At 36.9% G+C, this 21,175-nt stretch overlaps 1 protein-coding gene across 2 annotated transcripts in view; it reads left to right on the forward strand.

Annotated features, from left to right (window-relative positions):
* The first annotated feature begins 3,991 nt into the window (after window positions 1-3,991).
* Window positions 3,992-21,175, forward strand: part of LOC132795002 (uncharacterized) — a 106,447-nt gene continuing 89,263 nt past the window's right edge. The window contains exon 1 of one of the 2 annotated variants that reach the window (XM_060805386.1): window positions 3,992-5,614. In XM_060805386.1, coding sequence (XP_060661369.1) covers window positions 4,417-5,614 — 1,198 coding nt within the window. In that variant the 5' untranslated portion in view covers window positions 3,992-4,416. Of the gene's footprint in view, window positions 5,615-8,260; window positions 8,449-21,175 lie in introns of those variants that run through there. The other variant, XM_060805387.1, reaches the window with a different exon arrangement.

Here is a 21,175-nt window from a genome sequence, read left to right on the forward strand (position 1 = left end):
CTTTTTTCATAACCTTTCGTCGCCATAAATTAGTAATAATATATAATAGATTATTCGGGTAATTCTGTGTACTCGAAATATACATATATACATCTGCAGTATTTCGCTGTCGAGTTTACTCACTTGCAATGCATTTTGCTAGCATAGTCTTCTTCGAGAGCACGCGTTTCCCTTCAAGGCTCCTTTGTCGCAACCTCTCCCCCTCCTCCCCTCTCTCTCTCTCTCTCTTTGGTCGTCTTCCCCATGGCTGTCTACGCTTTAAAGCAAACACACATTTGCCACATTTTCTGTGGGCTGTGTGGCAACTTTAACACATCTTCCTCGAATTGTTTGCATAGGCAGTGCGTGTAGTGACTGCTACAGTAGCTGCAACAGAAATGTCTTTGCTCCTTGCATGTGTGTGTGTGTGTGCGTGTGTGTGCAGGGTATCCACTTATATATTTCCAATTAGCAGGAATAGCCGCCACCCTGGCGATGCAGTGAAGCTGCTTGATGCTTGATGCTTGATGGTTAGCCAGCGAAAGTCTTGAGCCACAGCCTGAGGTTAATTGGCCAGTCGCTCTAGCTCTACTTCTAGCTCTTCTCTCATTCTCTCTCTCTCTCTCTCTCTCTCTCTATCTCTCTCTCTCTCTCTCTCTCTCTTTCACTGTCTCTGTGCCACCCTCGGGGCGAACCAGGAAGTTGTTGTTGATATTCTCGTTCGCATGTATATGTTTTTCACTTCACTTTCTTTAGCAAATTTCACTTCAGCGTGTGGCATGGAAAAAAACGCTAAAGGAAAACGGAAGAGACAAAAACAAAGCGAAACTAACGACCTCCCTCCCTCACACATACGCACACACATACATATGTGAGGTTCATAAACTTTATCCTGCCAGCTTGAGTGTTTTTTGTTGTTTTTTTGTGCTTCCCAACTTCTGCTGACTTCTGACTCTCGCGATCCCTGTCAGAGTTTTGCAGCTTCTGTTGGCATCTTTTTAGCGCAACATTTGCTGTTGACAATGCATTTTCTATACAGCAAGTTGCATGCTTTAACTTGCAATTTGTGGCTTTAACTGCTAGATTTAGTCTTTGCTTTGATTTCAATTTCAATTCGAATTCAAAATTGCCCGCTGTGCTCGACTAAATTTAGACGCTAATTTGGCGACCCGCTGTGCAAGTTCTCCTGCCTCAAAGTTCCTCTTCGTCCGCTCCCGTGGCCAGCTCAAGTTTCAGCTAGTAAGACAAGAAAGAGACAGCGAAGAAGAGGGAGACAGAAGGAAGAGAACAGCTACTCAAATTACCAATTGAATTCTCTTTCACTGTCCTCTGTCTGCAGTTGAACCTGCTATGCAGTCATAACTTTGGTGGCATTATCATCGTCAACTTTATTATGTTCCACACATTATCAGGCTGCTCTTTCATACCCCTCTCCTTTCGTCTTGTCAGCGTGTGTATGTGCGTGTGTGTGTGTGCTTCCCCTAACCAAGTCTCGGGCCAAGTCGACAAGTCCCCAAGTGCCCGACACATTATACCCAACGACCTTTATCTTAGTCATAATCTTGCCAAACAACTGACATTATCATTTAGCTGTGCATCGTTTCTACCTCTACTAAAATAGCACAAATTATTAAGAATACAACGCAAAGAGCGAAGAATACAAAAAAAAAAATGAACCCAAGATAAACACTTGGCAAATTCTTTGCTGTTCTTTCGTTTTCTTTATTTCATTAATTCGCGCTTCATTGCCAGCAGTTGTTCTTCTTGGAAGAGTTGAAGCACTTTGCCATCCTCTTCTCTTCTCTTCCCTTCTCTTCGCTTCTTATGCTCGTATTTCTCTCTAAACCGAAGAATATCCACTGCTATTTATGCTATGGAGGGCTTCCACTGTGCGTAATCCTTAAATTGCCAACTTCGAACTTTGCGTGTCGACTCTGTGGGCGATCGTTAACAGTTCGTAATTGTTTTTATTGCGCTAAGCTGCTTGCTGAGACTGCTCAACGGTGATATACCCTGTGTTGAGATGATTACAATAAACATAAATTGTCGGTTTATTGTCTGATTATTTTTAATAAAAAATATTATTATTTTGTGCTTTAAGCAGCACATCTACTTAAATGATGCCTTATTGTACTATCAAATTAAGGCAACTTTCTGGCGTCAACTTTTCAGCCTTTCGACTCTTACCGGTAGAGGCTTGTCATGGAAATTTGAATTAGTAAAACGAAATGAAAATTATGTAACTTATGTAACTCATGTAACTCTTATAATTAGGACTCTGCGATTATATTTTTGATAACTACTTCAGTCTTCTATATAGAGGCCTATAAAACTTGTTATATGCTAATTTGTTATTTTAAACATGGTTTATTAAGGAATTTTGGAAATCACAGAAGAATAATTTAAATTATCATGTTTGTAAGTGGCAGCTTATCTCTTACTCTTTGGGATATATTATATAAATACTTCAGCCTCCTAGATCTTACCTATAGTTTGCTATGCATGCCAATTTGTTATTTTTAGCAAAGTTCGTTGATGAATTTTAAAAAGCCCTAAAATACCACTAAAAATAATTTTTTGTAGAAATAGCAACCTCCTTACTCTTACCATTTGGGCTCTGTATGTTGCTATCTCACTCAGTCAGTTACACACAAATTGGTTCTATATTCCATCGATTATATTTAAGATCCCATTTTAAAATAACTAAAGTAAGTTTGCTGGATTAAGAATACAAAATTAAAAAGGCTACGATATTTTAATGTGTTTTAATCAAGCAGACTTTTAAATTTAAGTTAATTTAATGTGAAGCGGGTCTATTGCAGTCGAGTCGACTTTTGCACCTAAGTTAATTTAATGTCGAGTAAAATTTTAAGAAAAGTAATTTAATGTTAAGTTATTAATAAGTAAACTTTAATCGATAGCGATTTTAAGGTGATCAACAATGCTCTTAATCTTCACAACTTTAATTTGCAGCGGGTCAAAGGGAGTTTAGTAGACTTTTGCATCTAAGAAACTGTAATGTTCAGCAGTTTTGTGGCAGTCGAGTTAATTTTTAAGTTCAGTAACTTTATGTTAAGTTATTAACAATAAGTCAATCTTAGTCTGCAGCTATTTTAAGGCAGTCGAGTAAGCTCCTAAACATTGCAACTTCAATGTTCAGCGGGTCTCTGGCAGTCGAGTAGACTGCGCTCGTTGCTTGTGCGCAGTTGTCGCCGTTGTTTTCAATTTACGCGGCGAATATAAAAAGCTATTAGAGTCACTAAAGAGCCTCGGGCAAAGAGTCGCTTAATTAGGCAGCAATTAATCTCTCTCAAGGAAGGGAGCTGCATTCTCCTTGGTTGCTGGGCGCTAACTGGAATGTGGCGAGTTGCAAGTAGCGAGTCGCGTGCTGCACTTGCAACTTGCAGTTCCACGAACAGTTGTTGCAGCTGTTGCAGCTTACAAAATATTTGGCTAATTGTCGCTAAAGAGTTGCATTTTCTTCTTCTTCTTTTACTACTTGCAGGATCAGCGGAAGTAAAGCAGCCGTTAGCAGCAACATGTGCCATGGAGAGCCTGGGACTGGGCAGCAGACGCAACAACAACAACAACAACAATCACAGCCACAGTCACAACAATCACAGTCACGGGCACAACCACAGCATCAACATCAACAGCGGGAGCAATGGCAGCCACACAAACAGCAGCAGCGGCGGTGGCAACAATACTGGCGGCAACAGTGGCAGCAACTCTGTGGCAGTGGCAGCAACAGTGGGAGTTGCCGGACACCCGCATCATTTGGGCAAGTTGCACGTTCACGCCAGTACACAATCGCACTCGAAGCTGAAGCAGCATCAGCACACGCATCAGTTGCAGCTGCAGCATGCACCACATCAGCATTCACATCAGCCCGCCAATCAAAACTATTACACGCAACAGCAGACGCAGCTGCAGCGTCTCAAGCAGCAGCAGAAGTTGCAACAACAACAACAACAGCAGCAGCAGCAGCAGCAACAACTGCAGCAGCAGGACGAAGCTTTGTTGCATGGCCTGTCGAAGGCGTTGCCTAAGCATGGTTCATTGCATTTTCCGCCACCGCCCGATTATCCGCCGCCAGCAACAAGTCCGCCCCAGCAGCATCAACAGCAGCAACAACAACAGCAGCAGCAAAAGTCCGGCGGCAATTCGCCAATTGCTGTGGCAGCCATTGTCAGCAGCAACCTGGGGCAGACAGCTGTCGGGGCAGCTGCAACGGTCAATGGCAATGGCAACGCGCAGCGTCGTCAGTTGTTGCCACGCTATCCGGATCCCGATCCGGATGCCATCGAAATATGCAACGAGCAGCAGGAACTGTCGCCTCACCACCATCATCATCCACATCCCCATTCCCATCATCATCATCCGCATCCGCATCATGGACTCATCAAGGCCAAGACGTTGGGTCGCGATGGCAGCGCGATGGAGAGCAGCGACAAGTGGACGACGTTGCAGCAGGCAAGCAGCTTGCATCACATGCATCACGATTACTCCTATGCTTACTATGAGCCCGGTGCCGCAATGCGGCATTCGAATGTCCCCAAACTGGATGCGAAGGCAGCTCAAGCGCAAGCCGAGGCCGCGGCGGCAGCTGCTGCCGCTTCTGATGGACCGCCGCCGCCGCCGAACTCGATTCGGGCGCTGCTCTCGAAGGGGAAGAAGAACAAGCAGTTGGTGTCACCGGCCACGCTGCAATCGTATCAGACGCGCTACCACAAGCTGCACAGTTCGAGCTCGAGTCAGAGCGAGAACTTCTACGAGGAGATCAATGCGGCTGCCTTGCAGTCGACGGCCACAGGCAAGGCGGCAATCGGTTCGCATTCGCTGGTCGAGGAGGAGTTGCGACGTGTGCAGCATCGTCATCACAAGATACTCGGCGAACTCAATCTGAGTGTGGAGGCCATGCTGATGCCCGACAGTCCGCCCAAATGCAGTCCACCCGAAGCAGTAGCAACAGCAGCAGCAACAGCAACAGCAGCAACATCGACATCGACATCAGCAACTGTTGCGAGTGGCGTTGCAACGCCGCCGAAGCCAAGTCCAACGGTGTGTGTGACAGCGGCCAGCGGACAGCCGGCAATGTTGGCAATGGCCCGCTTGACCTCCACATCGGCGGACAATATCTGTGATAGCACCGATGTGGCCGGCATCGAGCAGTTGCTGGCCACACTTAAAGCAGGCAGCAGCAGCAACGCGGCGACAACAACGACGACGGCGACGGCGACCTGCGATCTGGACAGCGGTTTCAGCGGCAGCAGCGGTGCCAGCTACATTGGCAGTCTGCGGCTCACCAAGACACAGCACATCAAGTGTGCACGTCAAACGCCAACGGCGACGGCGACGTCTTCGTATGCCACACAAAGTTGCCGCTCCTTTCAGCGCTCTATGGCCTATGATGAGGCAACGCTGCAGCAGTCGGGCGGCTCCAATTGCAGCTTTCTAACGCGCGCCTCCTGCGGTCGTCGCATACTCAGCTGTGCGAGAATACGCGCTGCCGAGGATCCGGGTCCCAGTGTGCCCACCGAGTCGAAGGCGCGCAGCTTTTGGAATCGCAAGGGTTGGCGAAAGCTGCCCGGCATCTCTACGTCCACGTCCAGCATCAATGATGCAGGTCTTACAGGTGAGTGTTCATACATATAATTTATAACCATATCAGATTTGAATTACGCGCACTTCTAGTGTGCGTATTATGTACTACCCCCAGTGCTGGCGCCATCTGTTGTGCAGCCATGCGCACACAATTCTGTTTGTAGCTTGGCTAAATGGTGCGTGTCCGCGCTGAGCGCGCTGAAAACTTTTGCTGCACAACTGTTGCATACTTTGCGGCGCCGGCAAAGTTTAGTGAACTTTTTTTTGGTTTGCTGAACTTCAGTGACTGACTTTTTTACACGCAAATCAATCTATTTATAAAAAAACTCTGTTGCTGCCTTATTGGTTGACTTACTGACTGACTGATTATATGGCTTATTGACTTAATCTGTATTTGAGTACAGTAGCATCCGCTTCTGGCTAATTTGCAAAATTCTTGGAAAAACGGGGAGGAAAAATGTCGTGTAGCATTTACATCATAAATTTCAAGGACTTGCAATTCTGCTTGATTGAAATATGGTTTTATGTTATTGTGTTTGAATGGGGAGCGTATCTTAATTTATTTTTCTTTAACTAAAGCAGTACAATAAAAACAATTAAAAATTTGCGAAATTCATAAAAAAAATGCGGTAGAAACTTGTTGCAAAATGTACTCAACTTGCGGCGTTTTGCTTGATGCAATTAAAAGATATTCAAAAACTATTCAAACTCCACATACTTGAAAGTTAATACTATTACATTATTTATTCACGTATCAAAGCAAGGAGTTGCAATATTACTTCAAAAATTGCTAACAAAAAATTGCTTTGAATATATTTTTGTGATATTCTATACTTTCGAAAATTAGTAAATTTGCTATCTAAGTTAATATAAAATTTCATAAATTTTAAAGTAAGACTGTGTCTACAGCCTCTTTCTACGGACAAAATTGAAAATTAGCATAGTTGCAAATCCTTTTTAATTCTACATTTTTTGATAAAAACTGATCATTTATTATACATTTTAGTTTATAAAATTACTCAAAATGAATCATTATTAATGAAGAAATTCATAAAAGAAAATATATATTTATTTTTTCGTGAATTTGTGCCTAGAAAAATTATATTACCAAATTTGAAAATTAACATAGTTGCAAACCCTTTTTTTTTATCAAAAGTGATAATTCTTTAAGGTTTTTTTTTTATAAATATACTTACAATAAATAGTTATTGATAAGGAAATCATAAAAAGCAAGTATATAATAATTTTTCATGAATTTTAAAGTAAACCTGTATCCATAGTCTGTGTTAAAATTGCTATTGCCAATATTGTTTAAAGGATTTGTATCAAAATCAATCAAAATGAAGTAAAGCTTGCTACGCTCCACACTCCACACACACACACACACACACACACACACACACACACACACACACACACACACACACACACACACACACACACACACACACACACACACACACACACACACACACACACACACACACACACACATAGACAACAACAAATATTTACATACTTTCGGCATACATTCGGCACTTGCATGTGCAGCGTGATAATTTTTGTGGCACATGCTCCACTGGCAATAGCACCGGCTATAACTACAAATCTACATACATACATACTATATATGTATGTATGTTAATATGTGTGTATGTGTGTACATATCTGCGACTGCGATTGCGACTCGCGCTCGTCGTTGGACATCGCGTAGTCGTCGTCGTTTCGCTTGCCCGTTTTTTAGTCGCTGCTGCTGCTGCGTTTTTTTTTTATTTTTTTTTTTGCTGTACTTTTTTGTTGTTGTTGGCTCATTTTTTGGGCTCCATTCCCATTCATCGGTACTCGGCGGATTCAGTAGAATCGATCTTGTCGTGCTTGCCGCATGCTTTGCCATGCTTTGCGCTATCGTTTGAAGCGCGCGCTCTCGTCTCGCAGTCTTTTGTTGTCGCTTACTATATTTTGTTGTTGTTTTTATCTCCACACACACACACACAAACAAACAGTAAATAAAAGTACTCACATGCACAATTGATGTGCCTACCAATACTCTAACACACTTTCAAGCCAAGTGCCGTGTGTGTGTGTGTAAGTGTGTTTTATATACATATATTTTTTTTTCTCGTTTTTGTTGGTGTCTAAAGTGCAAGTGCAAGTGAGTTCTATACAAGTGCAGTTTGCGACTCTATACAACGAGTGAGTTAACAACTCTAAGTGTGTATGTGTGTTTCTCTCTCCCTCTCTGTGTCTGTGTGTTTGTCATGCTTGTTGCCCCCATGACCCCCGCCCTAAAAATGAAAATAAATGTGAAATAAAAGAGCGCCAGAGCATCGCGCCAAGCTCACGACCCCCGCAACACAACAAAACAAAAAATCTCTGCATGTTTTTTGTCCCCATGCTGAGGGAGGCGTTGTTCTTCACAGAGATAATACGTTTGTAATATGATTGTTTAAAATAAAATCAGAGCTTAGCTAATTATTTACAAATTAAAGCTTGAAATCGTCTTAAATTTCAAGATTAAAATTGCTGCTGTCATATTCCCAAATTTAAATCGACAGCAATTCATTTGTTATCAGTTGTCGCATGATTTTTGAATTAATTATGAAACTTATGCTCGAAGAAGTTGCAACACAACAAATATAGATTACACACACAGAGAAAGAAAGAGAGGGAAAGATTAAGAGAACATTCTTCAGTTTCTCAAGATACATTTTTGAATATTGACTGATATGTGAAACACCTGAATAATGGCATTTCAAATAATTAAATCCGCGCTGGACAGCAATCATCATCAGCATCCGCATTCGATGATCCGCAGTAATCTGGGCCTAAGTCGCAATCACGGCACCGGCGTCGTTCTATTAAAATGTATGTGTATTTCATTAATTTACTCAATAACATATATGTCGATGTCGTAATTATTCTATTTATACATTCAAGAGATAGCTTTCAGAATTTCAATTTCAACTTTAATCTCTTCTCATTTTGCCATCTAAGCAACGTTTAAGTTAATATTTGCAACTTTCAATTTTGATAATCTATTCTTAGGAGTATTACTTTATTGATGTTATTCAACTCTTCTGTTATATAACTTTATTAATTTTAGAATTAAAATATGTTCATTTTTGAATTAGTCTTTTTTTCCTGGTTCCATCTAATTACAAGCTGTTTATACCCGCTACGCATAGAGTAAAAGGGTATAGGGAATTGTATATGTTATTTAAGCAATTATTTTATATAGGAAAATATCAATATACCAAATATAGCTTTTGGCATATTTCGGTATTTTTGTGGTTAAAAAATATTCATTTAAAATGGAAAGCGGGTATCTCACAGTCGATCACACTTGACTGTAGCTTTCTAACATGTTTTCTTTCTATTTCGGCTTTATCAACATTAAGTCTTGATTTCAAATTAATCACTTAACTTAAGTACAAAATTATTAAATTGCCGAAGAAATTTGACTTTAAACTAAAGTAATCTATTATTAGGATTATAACTTTATCGACGGTCTATAACTTCTTTTGAAAACTAAATTATTTGATTCATATTTTTAATTAATCTTTCTTGGTTCCATCTAATTACAAGCTGTTTCTCTTTCTATTTCGGCTTTATTAACATTAGGTCTTAAATTTTAATTTAATCACATAACTTAAGTACAAATAAATTAAATTTGCATTTTAACTAAAGTAATCTATACTTAGGATCATAACTTTTAGCGATGGTATACAACTTTATCTTTTTGAGAACTAGATTATTTGATTTATATTTTTAATTTGTGTTTCTTGGTTCCATATAATTACAAGCTGTTTCTTTTTCTATTTTGGCATCATCAACGTCAAGTTTCAATTTTCGAATCATCACTTAACTTAAGCACAAATTAATGAAATTGCAACAGCAGTTTTGTGTTTAATCTAAAGTCATGACTTAATTCGTCAATGATGTAATTTTGCTTTCTAAAATTCTGGAAGACAAAAGCCTCATTGCAAGCGGATGAAAACCGGATTTGAAATTCGATTTTGATTTTGATTTTGGGTGAAGGTATTTATGAGCTACTAAGTTGTGCAAGTTGTGAACATGGCGACTAATTGAAAATCGCCTCTTTTTTTTTTGTTTCTTTTTTTGTTACAACAATTCTCAATTAATGGCAAGTTCTTGGCTAATTTAGAAGCGGGCCAGCGAGTGAACATTTGGCCATCGACTAAACAGCTGCTGACAAATGAATCAGCTAACTTGTTTATGGACAACGCCTCCGTTCACATTTCTAAAGCACTCACATTCACATTCACACTCACATTCATACTCATACTCATACTCATACTCGAAACACCCAAACACAACCTGCACCCTTTGCGCCCCTTTCGTCTGCATCTTTTGTGTTAGTTTTTTTTTTGTGCGCAACTTTCGATGACTAATCACGGTATTTGAAAAAGCCATTTGACTTTTTTCTTTTTGACTGGATGTGTACCAAATTATTTTGCAGATATACAATATTGTTGATACTATGTATATAACAGAGAGCAATTCAATTAGAATACCTAAAACAGCAATTCAAAATAAATCAACAATCAACGAGCGAGTCAAAAGGGCAAAGCGCAATGCAGACTCACAAATTGAATAAAAGTCCAACAACAATGGCAATGCCAACAATAATATAATTAACTACAACGACAGCAACAGCAACAGCAACAACGACAACGATGACAATACAAAAACAAATTCATAAATTCAGCATTAATTTATATTACATGCTAATTAATTAATTATGCAATGCTGCAGTCAGAAATCAGAAATCAGCTGCTCTTCCTTAACATGAAATATGTTGAGTTCATGTAATTATGAAATCAATTATACGATTTTTTACGGAAGTTTTTCATATATTAAAAAAAATATCATATTTTTTTAAATGTCAATAAATGTCAATTTGTCATTGCATGCATGTAAATTACAAGAATATACTGCACATATATTGTATATACTGCACACATATAGTATATTCTACAGTATATAGCATATACATACATCTGCCTCAGCACTTCGCTGTGTATTTCAAGTATATACTGCACATATATAGTATATACTGCATATATGTTATATAGTATATACTGCACATATATTGTATATACTGCACACATATAGTATATTCTACAGTATGTAGCATATACATACATCGGCCTCAGCACTTCGAAGTGTACTACAAGTATATACTGCATATATTTAGTATATACTACATACATATAGTATATTCTACAGAATACAGTATATACATTCATCTGCCTTAGCACTTCAATGTGTATTACAAGTACATTCTGCATATATATAGTATATACTGAACACATATATAGTATATTCTACAGTATATAGTATATAAATTCATCCGCCTCAGAACTCTGCATATAAATATGTATATAGTATATATTGCATACATATAGTATATTATACGGAATATAGTATATACATTCAACTGCCTCAGCACTTTGATGTGTATTTCAAGTATATACTGCACATATATAGTATATATTGCATAGATATAGTATATACTGCAAATATATAGTATATACTGCACACATATAGTATATTTTATAAAATATAGTATATACATTCCTCATATACATTCCTGCCTCAGCACTTTGAGGGGTCATCGCCACGTATTTTTCTCTGCAGTGCAACGACTACTATCTCCAAGTACAATAAATAAATAAATATTAAAGTACATTCGCTCATTTCTTCCCTCTCTCTTTCTCTCTCTCCCTCTCTCTCTCTCTTTCCCTTTTCACTGCTTTTGCAACTACCTCAACAAAACAAAATGAGACGTATCGAAACAAAAGCCGAAATATTGGCAATTTAAAAACACATTTTAATTGCGAATTTAATCGCACTTCATGAACATCTTTTGTTGCTGTTCAATAAACTTTAATTGTTCACAAACAAAATATAGCAACATTTTGTGTCACAAGATTTGTGCACATACTTTGACAAACAAAGGTTGGTTGTTGATTATTTTTTCACTTGAAAATCGTATTTATTTAGCAAAAAATATTGAGTTAATAATAGGCATATATCAAACTGAATTTATGCATTTCTTCTGAGCAAATTCCTCAAAAGTGATTATTTAGAACTTCAGAAAATGTTGTATTTTTTAAAATTTGTCAGTTTAAGCACTTTAATTAAATGCTAAAACGCAAAGCTTATGAACTGAGTATTGTATTTCTATATTCACAAATTGTGTATTTTGACCACTTAAAAAAATATTTATTTTATAAATTTACTTGTAAATCTTTCTGTAAGAAATCTTTCTTTTATAAATGTACTTTGTCATTTTTACTACTTGTAAGCAAATTAAAAAGTTACTATTTGTAAATCGTAAAGTATTTCAATGCAGCATAGAATCTACATACATATATGTATGTACATATATGTATACATATGTATATATACTATAAAGTATAGAAATTCTTGAGCTGTTTTTGCAAATTTAGTGTTTGGGTCACGGCAATTGTTAACTAATTTTTCGAGTTATCCTAAGCGCAGCTAAGTGGTCATTGAATTCAATTAGCAAACATTGCTAACAAAAGCGAATATACTCGCACACAAGTTTAACTATGAAGTAAATCATATATGTATATAAACTATATATGTGTGTATATGCATTCATATTGCATATATAGAAATATTCATATGAATATTGTATATGAAAATATGCCTCGCATTGCGTTGTTGCAATGCCCCTTTTTATGCCTTTGTGCAGCGCCAAGTGTCGATCGTCAGCTGTTGATGTTGTTACTATTGTTGTTGTTGTTGTTAAAGTTGTTGTAGTTGTTGTTATTTCTGGGCTGACTATTGTTATTGTTGTCTGTGGGGACATTAGCGCGTGTTTGAGTGCCGCTTAAAAACGCCTCGTTAATCAATGTCGTCGTCTCGTCACTTAATTGCAAATGCGACAGCAACAACGTCAGCAACAACAACAACAACAACAACAATGACAACGACAACGACAACGACAACAACAACAACTGACTCTTGGGCCCCATGTCCACTGTAATTTTCATTTCCATTTCCACTGTCATTTTCGAAAATACAACAATTCCTTAAGCAGCACTCAGTACATTGGCCCAGACTCCTTTGACTGCAGCATCAACTCAACTCAACTCGGCTCAGCTGCAGCGCATAGTTGCCACATGCCACATGCCGCACAGTGGTGTGCGGGAGGCAAATAAAAAAATATATTTTATTAAGTTTAAATATTATACAATATTTTATAAGTATGAAATACTTTTTATTGGAATACATTAAAATAAATGCTATTAATGGAAAATTTTCAAATTTTTCAATAACTTTTTAAATAAAAGCAAATAAAAAGGAAATTCATTTCGAATAGCAAACAAAAAAGAATAACATTTTTAGCAGATTCGTAAAAACCAGAAAAGTTTTAAATATTTTACTTTACAACTTTTATTTTTATGTTCAAAATAGTTTATACTGCATTTTTTTACTTTTTTTTTTAGCAATTAAACAGCTTACAGTTTTCAAATTATTTCGATTTCATTTTAAAAATATATTGCCATCTTCAATTATTGTTACTCCATTTCTTTAAGAATTTTATTGCCTACGGTTAAATAATTTTTACTTCATTTTATTAAAGTTTATTTAAGAATTTCATTGCTTGCGGCTTTTGAAAATCGTTCTACTGCACTTGTTTAAATTGTCTTTACTGCTTTTTACTGCTTCCAATTTTGAAATAATGTTCACTTTATTTTCTTACATTTTATTTAACAATTAACCAATACTCATTTTATTTGCCAACACTTACAACTAAGAAGTACCACTGTGCACTGACTTTTCCACCCACTCAGACTCTCCTAGTCACAGCACTTGGCCAAGAGAGTTGAGAGCCTTACAACACGAAATTCGTGTAGCATTTAAGTTGGATTATTGTTGTTGTTGTAGTTGTAGTTGTAGCTGTTGTAGTGAAAGTGTTTTGACCATGTTTGCATATAAAAAGTGTGCTCATTATTTCATTTTTAGCAGCATTTATTTGGCATACATTTTCCAGCAACAACAAGAACTACAACAACAACAAAAAGGGGGCGCCGCTGAGTTTAAGATGCCAAGTCTCCGTTGTAGTTGTTGTTATTGTTGTTTTCGTGTTTTTGGGTGCATGCGACGTATGCGCAATGTTAATTAAAATTCAAGCCGAACACAAAGGAGTCGCAAAAGCAAAAAAAAAACAGCGAAAACCGAAAAAAATTGAAAATGTTGCTGCTGCTGCCGCCGTATTTAGAGGTTGTTAAGAAATTTGCATAATAACAACCACAACAACAACAATGTAACCGACAATCGCCAATCTCAACTTATCTAATGTGAAGGCATACATAAAAAGCAACAAACAAACAGCAAAAATACCAAATACTAAAAGCATAACACAACGCGCATACGTCCCGTTGTACTCGACATAGTATCTTCTATATGTTACAGTTGTGTTTTTTTTTTTTTGTTTTCTGCCCGTCGTTCCGTTCATTGTTTTGTGCGGTTTTAGGGTTTGGTAATCATGCATATGGCAATGATATGAAACAGCCAAAAAGCAAACAGCCAACAGCAGGTTTATTGTCTGTCGACCACCCAAAAGCGGAGCCAACTGCAAAAATGTTGTGAGATGAACTCGTGTGTGTGTGAATACAACGATAAATATGTATTTACAAAATGCCGATAGCAAGCGTGACAATTATAAATCATTCGTTGTCACATTAAAACACCTAACAACGACAACGACAGCGACAGCAACAATCAACCACATCCATCGATGCCATCGTGTTGACCCCAATAATGAATCAAACTAATATCGGGTCGGAAATAACGCCTGCCTACGATAAAAGATAACTGATTTGTGGCATGCAGCGACGAGCTGCAAATATCTATTGCTGAGCTAAGTGTGTGTACAAATTTTGCTGGCTGCAAAAGCAAATTGTGCCTATGTGGGGCACAACTCAAGTGTTTGTTAGTCATCAGACTTGTGAAATGTTTTAGGCTTCTTCACTAAATAATCACAATTTCAAAAGTCAATTCGCAATAAGAAAATCGACAACATTTTACTAGATTTTAATTGTCGAAAAGAATATAAAAATGAATTTTTTGTATCCCTCATTCATTTATTTAGTTATTTAGTATTTTACATTGCTATTAATTATTTTATTTTTGTATAAATTCGTAACTTAATGAATCTAATTTCTATGTTAGATCCTGCTGATGGAAAAGTATTTAATTTTAATCTTAAAGTTATTTATTTTGTGTGGGGTAACTTACTTTGTAGTAAGCTGTTCAATTGCGGAAAACGCTTTTAAGATATTATAACTTTGTGCCTCCAAAAAATGTATGTTACAGGCAGATGAAGGCATCTCCGACCGTATAAAGTATATATATATTCCTGATCAACGTCAATAGTCGAGACGATCTTTACGTATAAACATCTAGATCACAGAGACTATAAGAAATATATAGACCTATCATTCTGTTTCGACAGCATTTGCTATGTTTGCAGGCGGATCAAGTTTAATTCAAATTTTCGGTCACTTCCGTCCTCGCAAGTCGACAAACGTTGTTTTAAGGCTTTCGTACTTATAATAATACAAAATATGGTCGCGATCAGATAAAAATTGTTAAAGTTATTCAAGAAATTCTTTTCTATGGGTTAAAACGCCCATACATTACGGCTCTTAGTACCTTTTGGATACAATCTGGTATATTTGGCATCTTATGGTACATTTAGAATGGTACTATTCCAATATACCGAAAACAACGCCCAAGACAGGTTTCAGTATTTTTGTGGTATATTAATTTGGTATATTTTAGGAATACTACAACTCTATTTTGCGTTGTTGTTTTGAACTGATCCATTTTTTTTTTTTGTGGTATATTAGTTTGGTATATTTTAAAATTAATGCCGCACTATTTTGCAGTAATTCATAATGAGAAGCGGGTATCTTAGAGTCGAGCACATTCGACTGTAGCTGTCTTATTTGTTTTATTTGTATTAAATATTAATACTTACTTTATTGGAATTTTGGCTTCGGCTTTAAAAAGAATGTATAAAGATTAAGTTTTATATTTTATTTATCATTGCATTAAATCGAAATCGAAATTGTATATGTTGATTGTTAGCTACTAATTAGGCATTCAATATAAACTTATATTATTTATTTATTTGGAGCTGCATTAGTTTTAAGAGTACAATTTAGTAATTTCCAAAAGCAGCTGCAATTGGCGATTTGCGACTCTTCAAAGCCTGCTGCTGTTGCCTGTTGTCTGTCGCCTGTTGGTTGTTAGTTGTCCGCCTGCTTCCGGTCTGTGTTGTTGTTGTCGTTGTTGTTGTTGTTGTTGGTCCGCTGTCAGTCTGCCGAAAATGCATAAATCATGTGCGTGGCCAAATCAACAGCCCACTTGCCGCTATAGCAACGACGAACGGCAAACGGCATCATCCCAATCAAATCAAGAGTGACTACATTTGCCAGCCACACACACACACACACACACATTAATACACTCAGATGTTGCTACGCAACGTTTTGTGGCACAAAATGCTGTCCATACGCTTTTTGGTAGCATTGGCTCCCCGCTTACGACAAAATGCGAGTAAGTATTTCAAGTCAATCCAGTTGCGGCCGTTGACAGCCTAACACAAAAACTTAATTAAGCGCTCGAGGCACCCCGCTCCATCTGGTGCCACATTTGTGGCACACATTGTTGCTCTGCTAGTGTCTCAGTCTCAGTCTCCGTCTCCGTCTCTCTCGCTCGTATTTGAGGTGGCGAAAGTAATGCGGTCGCCTTTTGCCTGGGTCAACGGTGCGTATGCGCAACCGTGCAACTGTTTGGCTGTTCGCCAATTATCAGGCTGTAGGTGGCTGCCTCAGTCTTTGCACTTAGTCCTAGTTGCAAACTCTGCAATAATCTGCGCCAGCGATCAGCGCATGCAACGCGCTCACTTGAACTTTTTTGCAGCACGTTAAGTGGAGCAGCAGGCTAAGACATAGGGGCAACAACAGCAACAGCAGCATGCGCGGCCTTTAATTAGAAATGCAACGCGAAAAATTTGCTAACAATTTGACAATGCGGCGGCGTTTTAATTGGCAACAACCAGACGTTGCATAATCAGCCGGGGGATTGCCTCAAAGTGATGCACATCCAAAGCAGCAGCAGCCAAAGCAACAGCAACTAGTAACTAGTAAGTGCAACAGCATCAACAAACAAAAACAAAAACAACAACAACTGCAACTGCATCTGCATTTGCAACAGCTTCGTGGCTAAAAGCAGAAACATGTTGACCATATATACGTATCGATATATATGTATATATAGTTTGAACGACTTTAGTTTCTAGACTGCCAAGGCGGCGTCGCTTAATGGTGTCAACACTTTGCCTGCTGCCACACATTGTTGCACACACACACACACAGAGACACACTTCGACAATTGCCCAAAATTTATGGCTTTCATTTGGCATTGATAGCGATAATTGGCTAAATCACTAAGCCAGTCAGTCACTATATTTTTTTTTTTGAAGCACTGTTCGAACTGTTTAGCGACTAACTAACTTTCTGTCTGTCTTCAACTGTCGCTTCAGCGTTCAGTGTTCTCGACATTTTGACAGCATCTGAAACGGAAAACGGCAGCCAAATAGTGTCAAACCTGTCATATCATTTATCACTCGACCATGGCCTAAAACACTCTAGTATATCATTGCAAGCTGAGCTTAATTGACTCGCCACAAAACTTCAATTCAATTCGCATGCAAATTGAGGCATGCAATTGACATTTTCTATTTTCTACACTGCCGAAATACTGGAGTTAATTTTGGGGGTAAAATTGAGATTCTCTTTAACAGGAATTGGAATCTTTAGTTAAAGATTAATATGTAATATGTAATTCATTTACTAATTTATTTAAAAAGATTGGATACTATTAAAATTAAGACTAACCCTGTTACTAAAGCATTTGTAATAGTAGATTAGTATATTACAAAGATTAGTTGAATTTAAAATAGTTACTTGAGGCGCTTCAAATGTGCTCTATGAGTGTTGCACATTTTTAAGTATTCAGAAATATATTGATTAAGACTCGTATCAAAACAACAATATACTAAAATGACAAAACCTGCTAGCTATTCTGTTCCACAATAACTTTTTATTTTACTACTATTCTTTATAGAAAAACATATACGAATATATACAACAAAAATGCGCATATTTTAGTCTCATATTGTCTTCAACATTTTCTGTAATCCTTTCATTAAAATATATGCAACTAATTTTTGAAAAGCTTCGAATAAAATTAATAACTAAATAAATTCCGTGAATGTTTAATAGATTCACTTAATTAATGTTAATACGAACTTGGGTTTCTTTTTACATTTATTTTATGATTAGTAAAGTTTTTTACTCTTCAAATATTTGTTTAAATGGAAAAAAAGTCAAAATGCTCAAATTTTTGATTAAAATTATTATTATTATGGCGCTCCTTATTGTTAAGAGTAACATACAAGTTTGTTCTGGAAACATTTTTAAAACTGGGTAAACTTAAAGCACAGAGTTAGTCACAAATAGAAATATGTATTATAGTGAATGACACCTTTTAAAACTTTAACACTTTCAACTTTAACTTCATACTTCAACAGCTCTTAATAATCACTACTACAAATAAATCAGATCGAACTGATTTAATAATTTCAGCAATTGCATGAAATTACATGCTATTCAACGAAACAATCTGTTAACTTTTTTGTGCACTATTCTTCGCTGCAGACATGAATATTATATTATACACATGTAATACTCAAATAAAAAGGTGGCATTGCATAATGAAATCGCCACAAGAATTCGCAGTTCGCATACATAATTGCATGCCAGATGTCATAAAGCTGCCAGCGAAACTGACAATTGCCACCAACTCGGCAACTCAGCCAATGGACAACAAACAACTTACAACAACGAGTTGCAACTTGCACTTTCGGTCTCTCGATGTCTCGTTGCTGTCCACGCCCACGCAACGCCCGCATTCTCAGACAACGCAAAGTCCAAACAACAACAACAACGAACAACAACTGTGCTTGGGCTTGGGCTTATTAACACAGTTTAGTGTGGGTCAGTTGCTGCTCTCGTTGTTGTGTCGTTGTGTCGCCCAGGCAAATTTGCTTTTAATGAGAAACCAGAAAGCGCAGCCACTCTGAAATTGCTCGCAATTTGCCACTGCGTGGTGGCAAGTGCTGCAGAGCATGCTCGAGTTGTGGTCAGCGAAGTGCAAGAAAAATATTTTACATATTCTATTTGCGACTTATTCACATGCTGTTGCAATTGGTATATGTTGAATGTATTAGTATATTCTTATACCAAATTTATGCAACAGGCAAAAGAAAGCTTTGAGACGATTCCTGAACATTTGGATGCGATCAGATTGCTTTTGGTGGATATTTGGTATATTTTAAATCCATTGGTTTATATATATACCAAATTTGTGTAAAAGACTTTGCGATAATTCCAGAAAATTTGGTTGCGATCAGATTGATTGTGTTGACAATTTGGTATATTTCTTGATGGTATTCTTTATGGTATATGTTGAATGAATTAGTATATTTTTATACCAAATTTATGCATTAGGAAATAAAGCTTTGAGATGATTCCTGAACATTTGGTTGCGATCAGATTGCTTTAGCTGACAATCTGGTATATTTCTTTATGGTATATGTTGAATGTATTAGTATATTCTTATACCAAATTATGAAACAGGAAGAAGCTTTGAGATGATTCCTGAACATTTGGTTGCGATCAGATTGCTTTTGATGGATATTTGGTATATTTTAAATGCATTGGTTTATATATATACCAAATTTGTGTAAAAGACTTTGCGATAAATTCAAAAAATTTGGTTGCGATCAGATTGGTTGTGTTGACAATCTGGTATATTTCTTGATGGTATTCTTCATGGTATATGTTGAATGTATTAGTATATTTTTATACCAAATTTATGCATTAGGAAATAAAGCTTTGAAATGATTCCTGAAAATTTGGTAGCGATCAGATTGCTTTTGCTGACAATCTGGTATATTGCTTTATGGTATATGTTGAATGTATTAGTATATTTGTATACCAAATTTATGCAACAGGCAAAATAAAGCTTTGAGATGATTCCTGAACATTTGGTTGCGATCAGATTGCTTTAGCTGATAATCTGGTATATTTCTTTATGGTATATGTTGAATGTATTAGTATATTCTTATACCAAATTATGAAACAGGAAGAAGCTTTGAGATGATTCCTGAACATTTGGTTGCGATCAGATTGCTTTTGATGGATATTTGGTATATTTTAAATACATTAGTTTATCAATATACCAAATTTGTGTAACAAACTTTGCGATGATTCCTGAAAATACTATTTTTAAATTCTCAAATCATAGCTTCAACTTTACTTTGACGAGTGCTTTTTAGTTGTGCACGCTCAGCGCGCACATTTGCTTATTTTCTTTCTAAGTAGTTGCTGCCATTGTTCTTGTCATTAACCATAAATTTCCATGAATTAGCAGCAGCAAAAAAAAAGCAACGACAACGACAAGCCAGGCCAACTGCAACTCCAGATGCAAGTCCAGTTTTTCAGTTAGGAACAAACAAAAAAAGCGAAAAGAAAAAAAAAGTAGAGAACTAAGTAATAATAATAAAGTGGAGCACTTGGAGCACTTGGTCGTCATTTTGGTTGTCGCGTCGATAACACGTGCTGCTTGCTGCTTATTTTATTTTGCACAACTCTCAACTCAACTCAACTCATTTTCAATTTTTCAATAGAAATGCCTTTTTGCCTTTTGTGTTGTATTTTTTTTTTCGTGCTGTTGGCAGGAACTCGTAAATTTTGTTTATTTACTTTGCGCGTTTTTGCCCTATGCGATTCAGCTGTGGGACAGCTCTGAGAAACGAGTGTTGAGAGCAATTTGTTTATGAGCGTAATTATGTTTATAATTGACGTGCACTTTAATTACTTTGTTTGCGAATTAATCACAAGAGACCCCAAAATAAATATTGCATATGCGCAAAGTACTCGTAGAATGGAAATGTTTTTGAAGCAAGTTTTCAACTCTTGACGCAAATTAAAATATATCAAATTGGTTTAAAGCTAGCAAACTTAAATGTAGTTAAATGCTTTCAGCAACATTCATTCAAATTTGCAATAAATATCTTGAATAATTTGTAGTATAAATGAATCTAAATATTATTTGAAGCAATTTTCACTTAATTATTAAATTATACTAGAGAAATATAAATTCTCTCTGCAATGGAATCACAATAATTAATACGAAATAAATGATTCTTAATCCTAGTTAAACAGCAAATTTACATGTGGTATTACTTTGATTGTTGTGTATTAAATTGTTGTTGGGAAATACAAATCCTTTTTGCAATGGGCGCAGTAATTAATATCTTGAATAATTTGCAAACTGATTTAATTCCTAAATCGCATTAAGAAATTATATATAACTATGTTTTCATTGAAAAGATTTCACAATGCAGTACACGAAATAAATGAGTTCCAATGAATGGGGAACAAAACAGAGAGAGAGA

Source organism: Drosophila nasuta, chromosome X (assembly GCF_023558535.2).
Source record: "Drosophila nasuta strain 15112-1781.00 chromosome X, ASM2355853v1, whole genome shotgun sequence".
Lineage (NCBI taxonomy): Eukaryota > Metazoa > Arthropoda > Insecta > Diptera > Drosophilidae > Drosophila > Drosophila nasuta.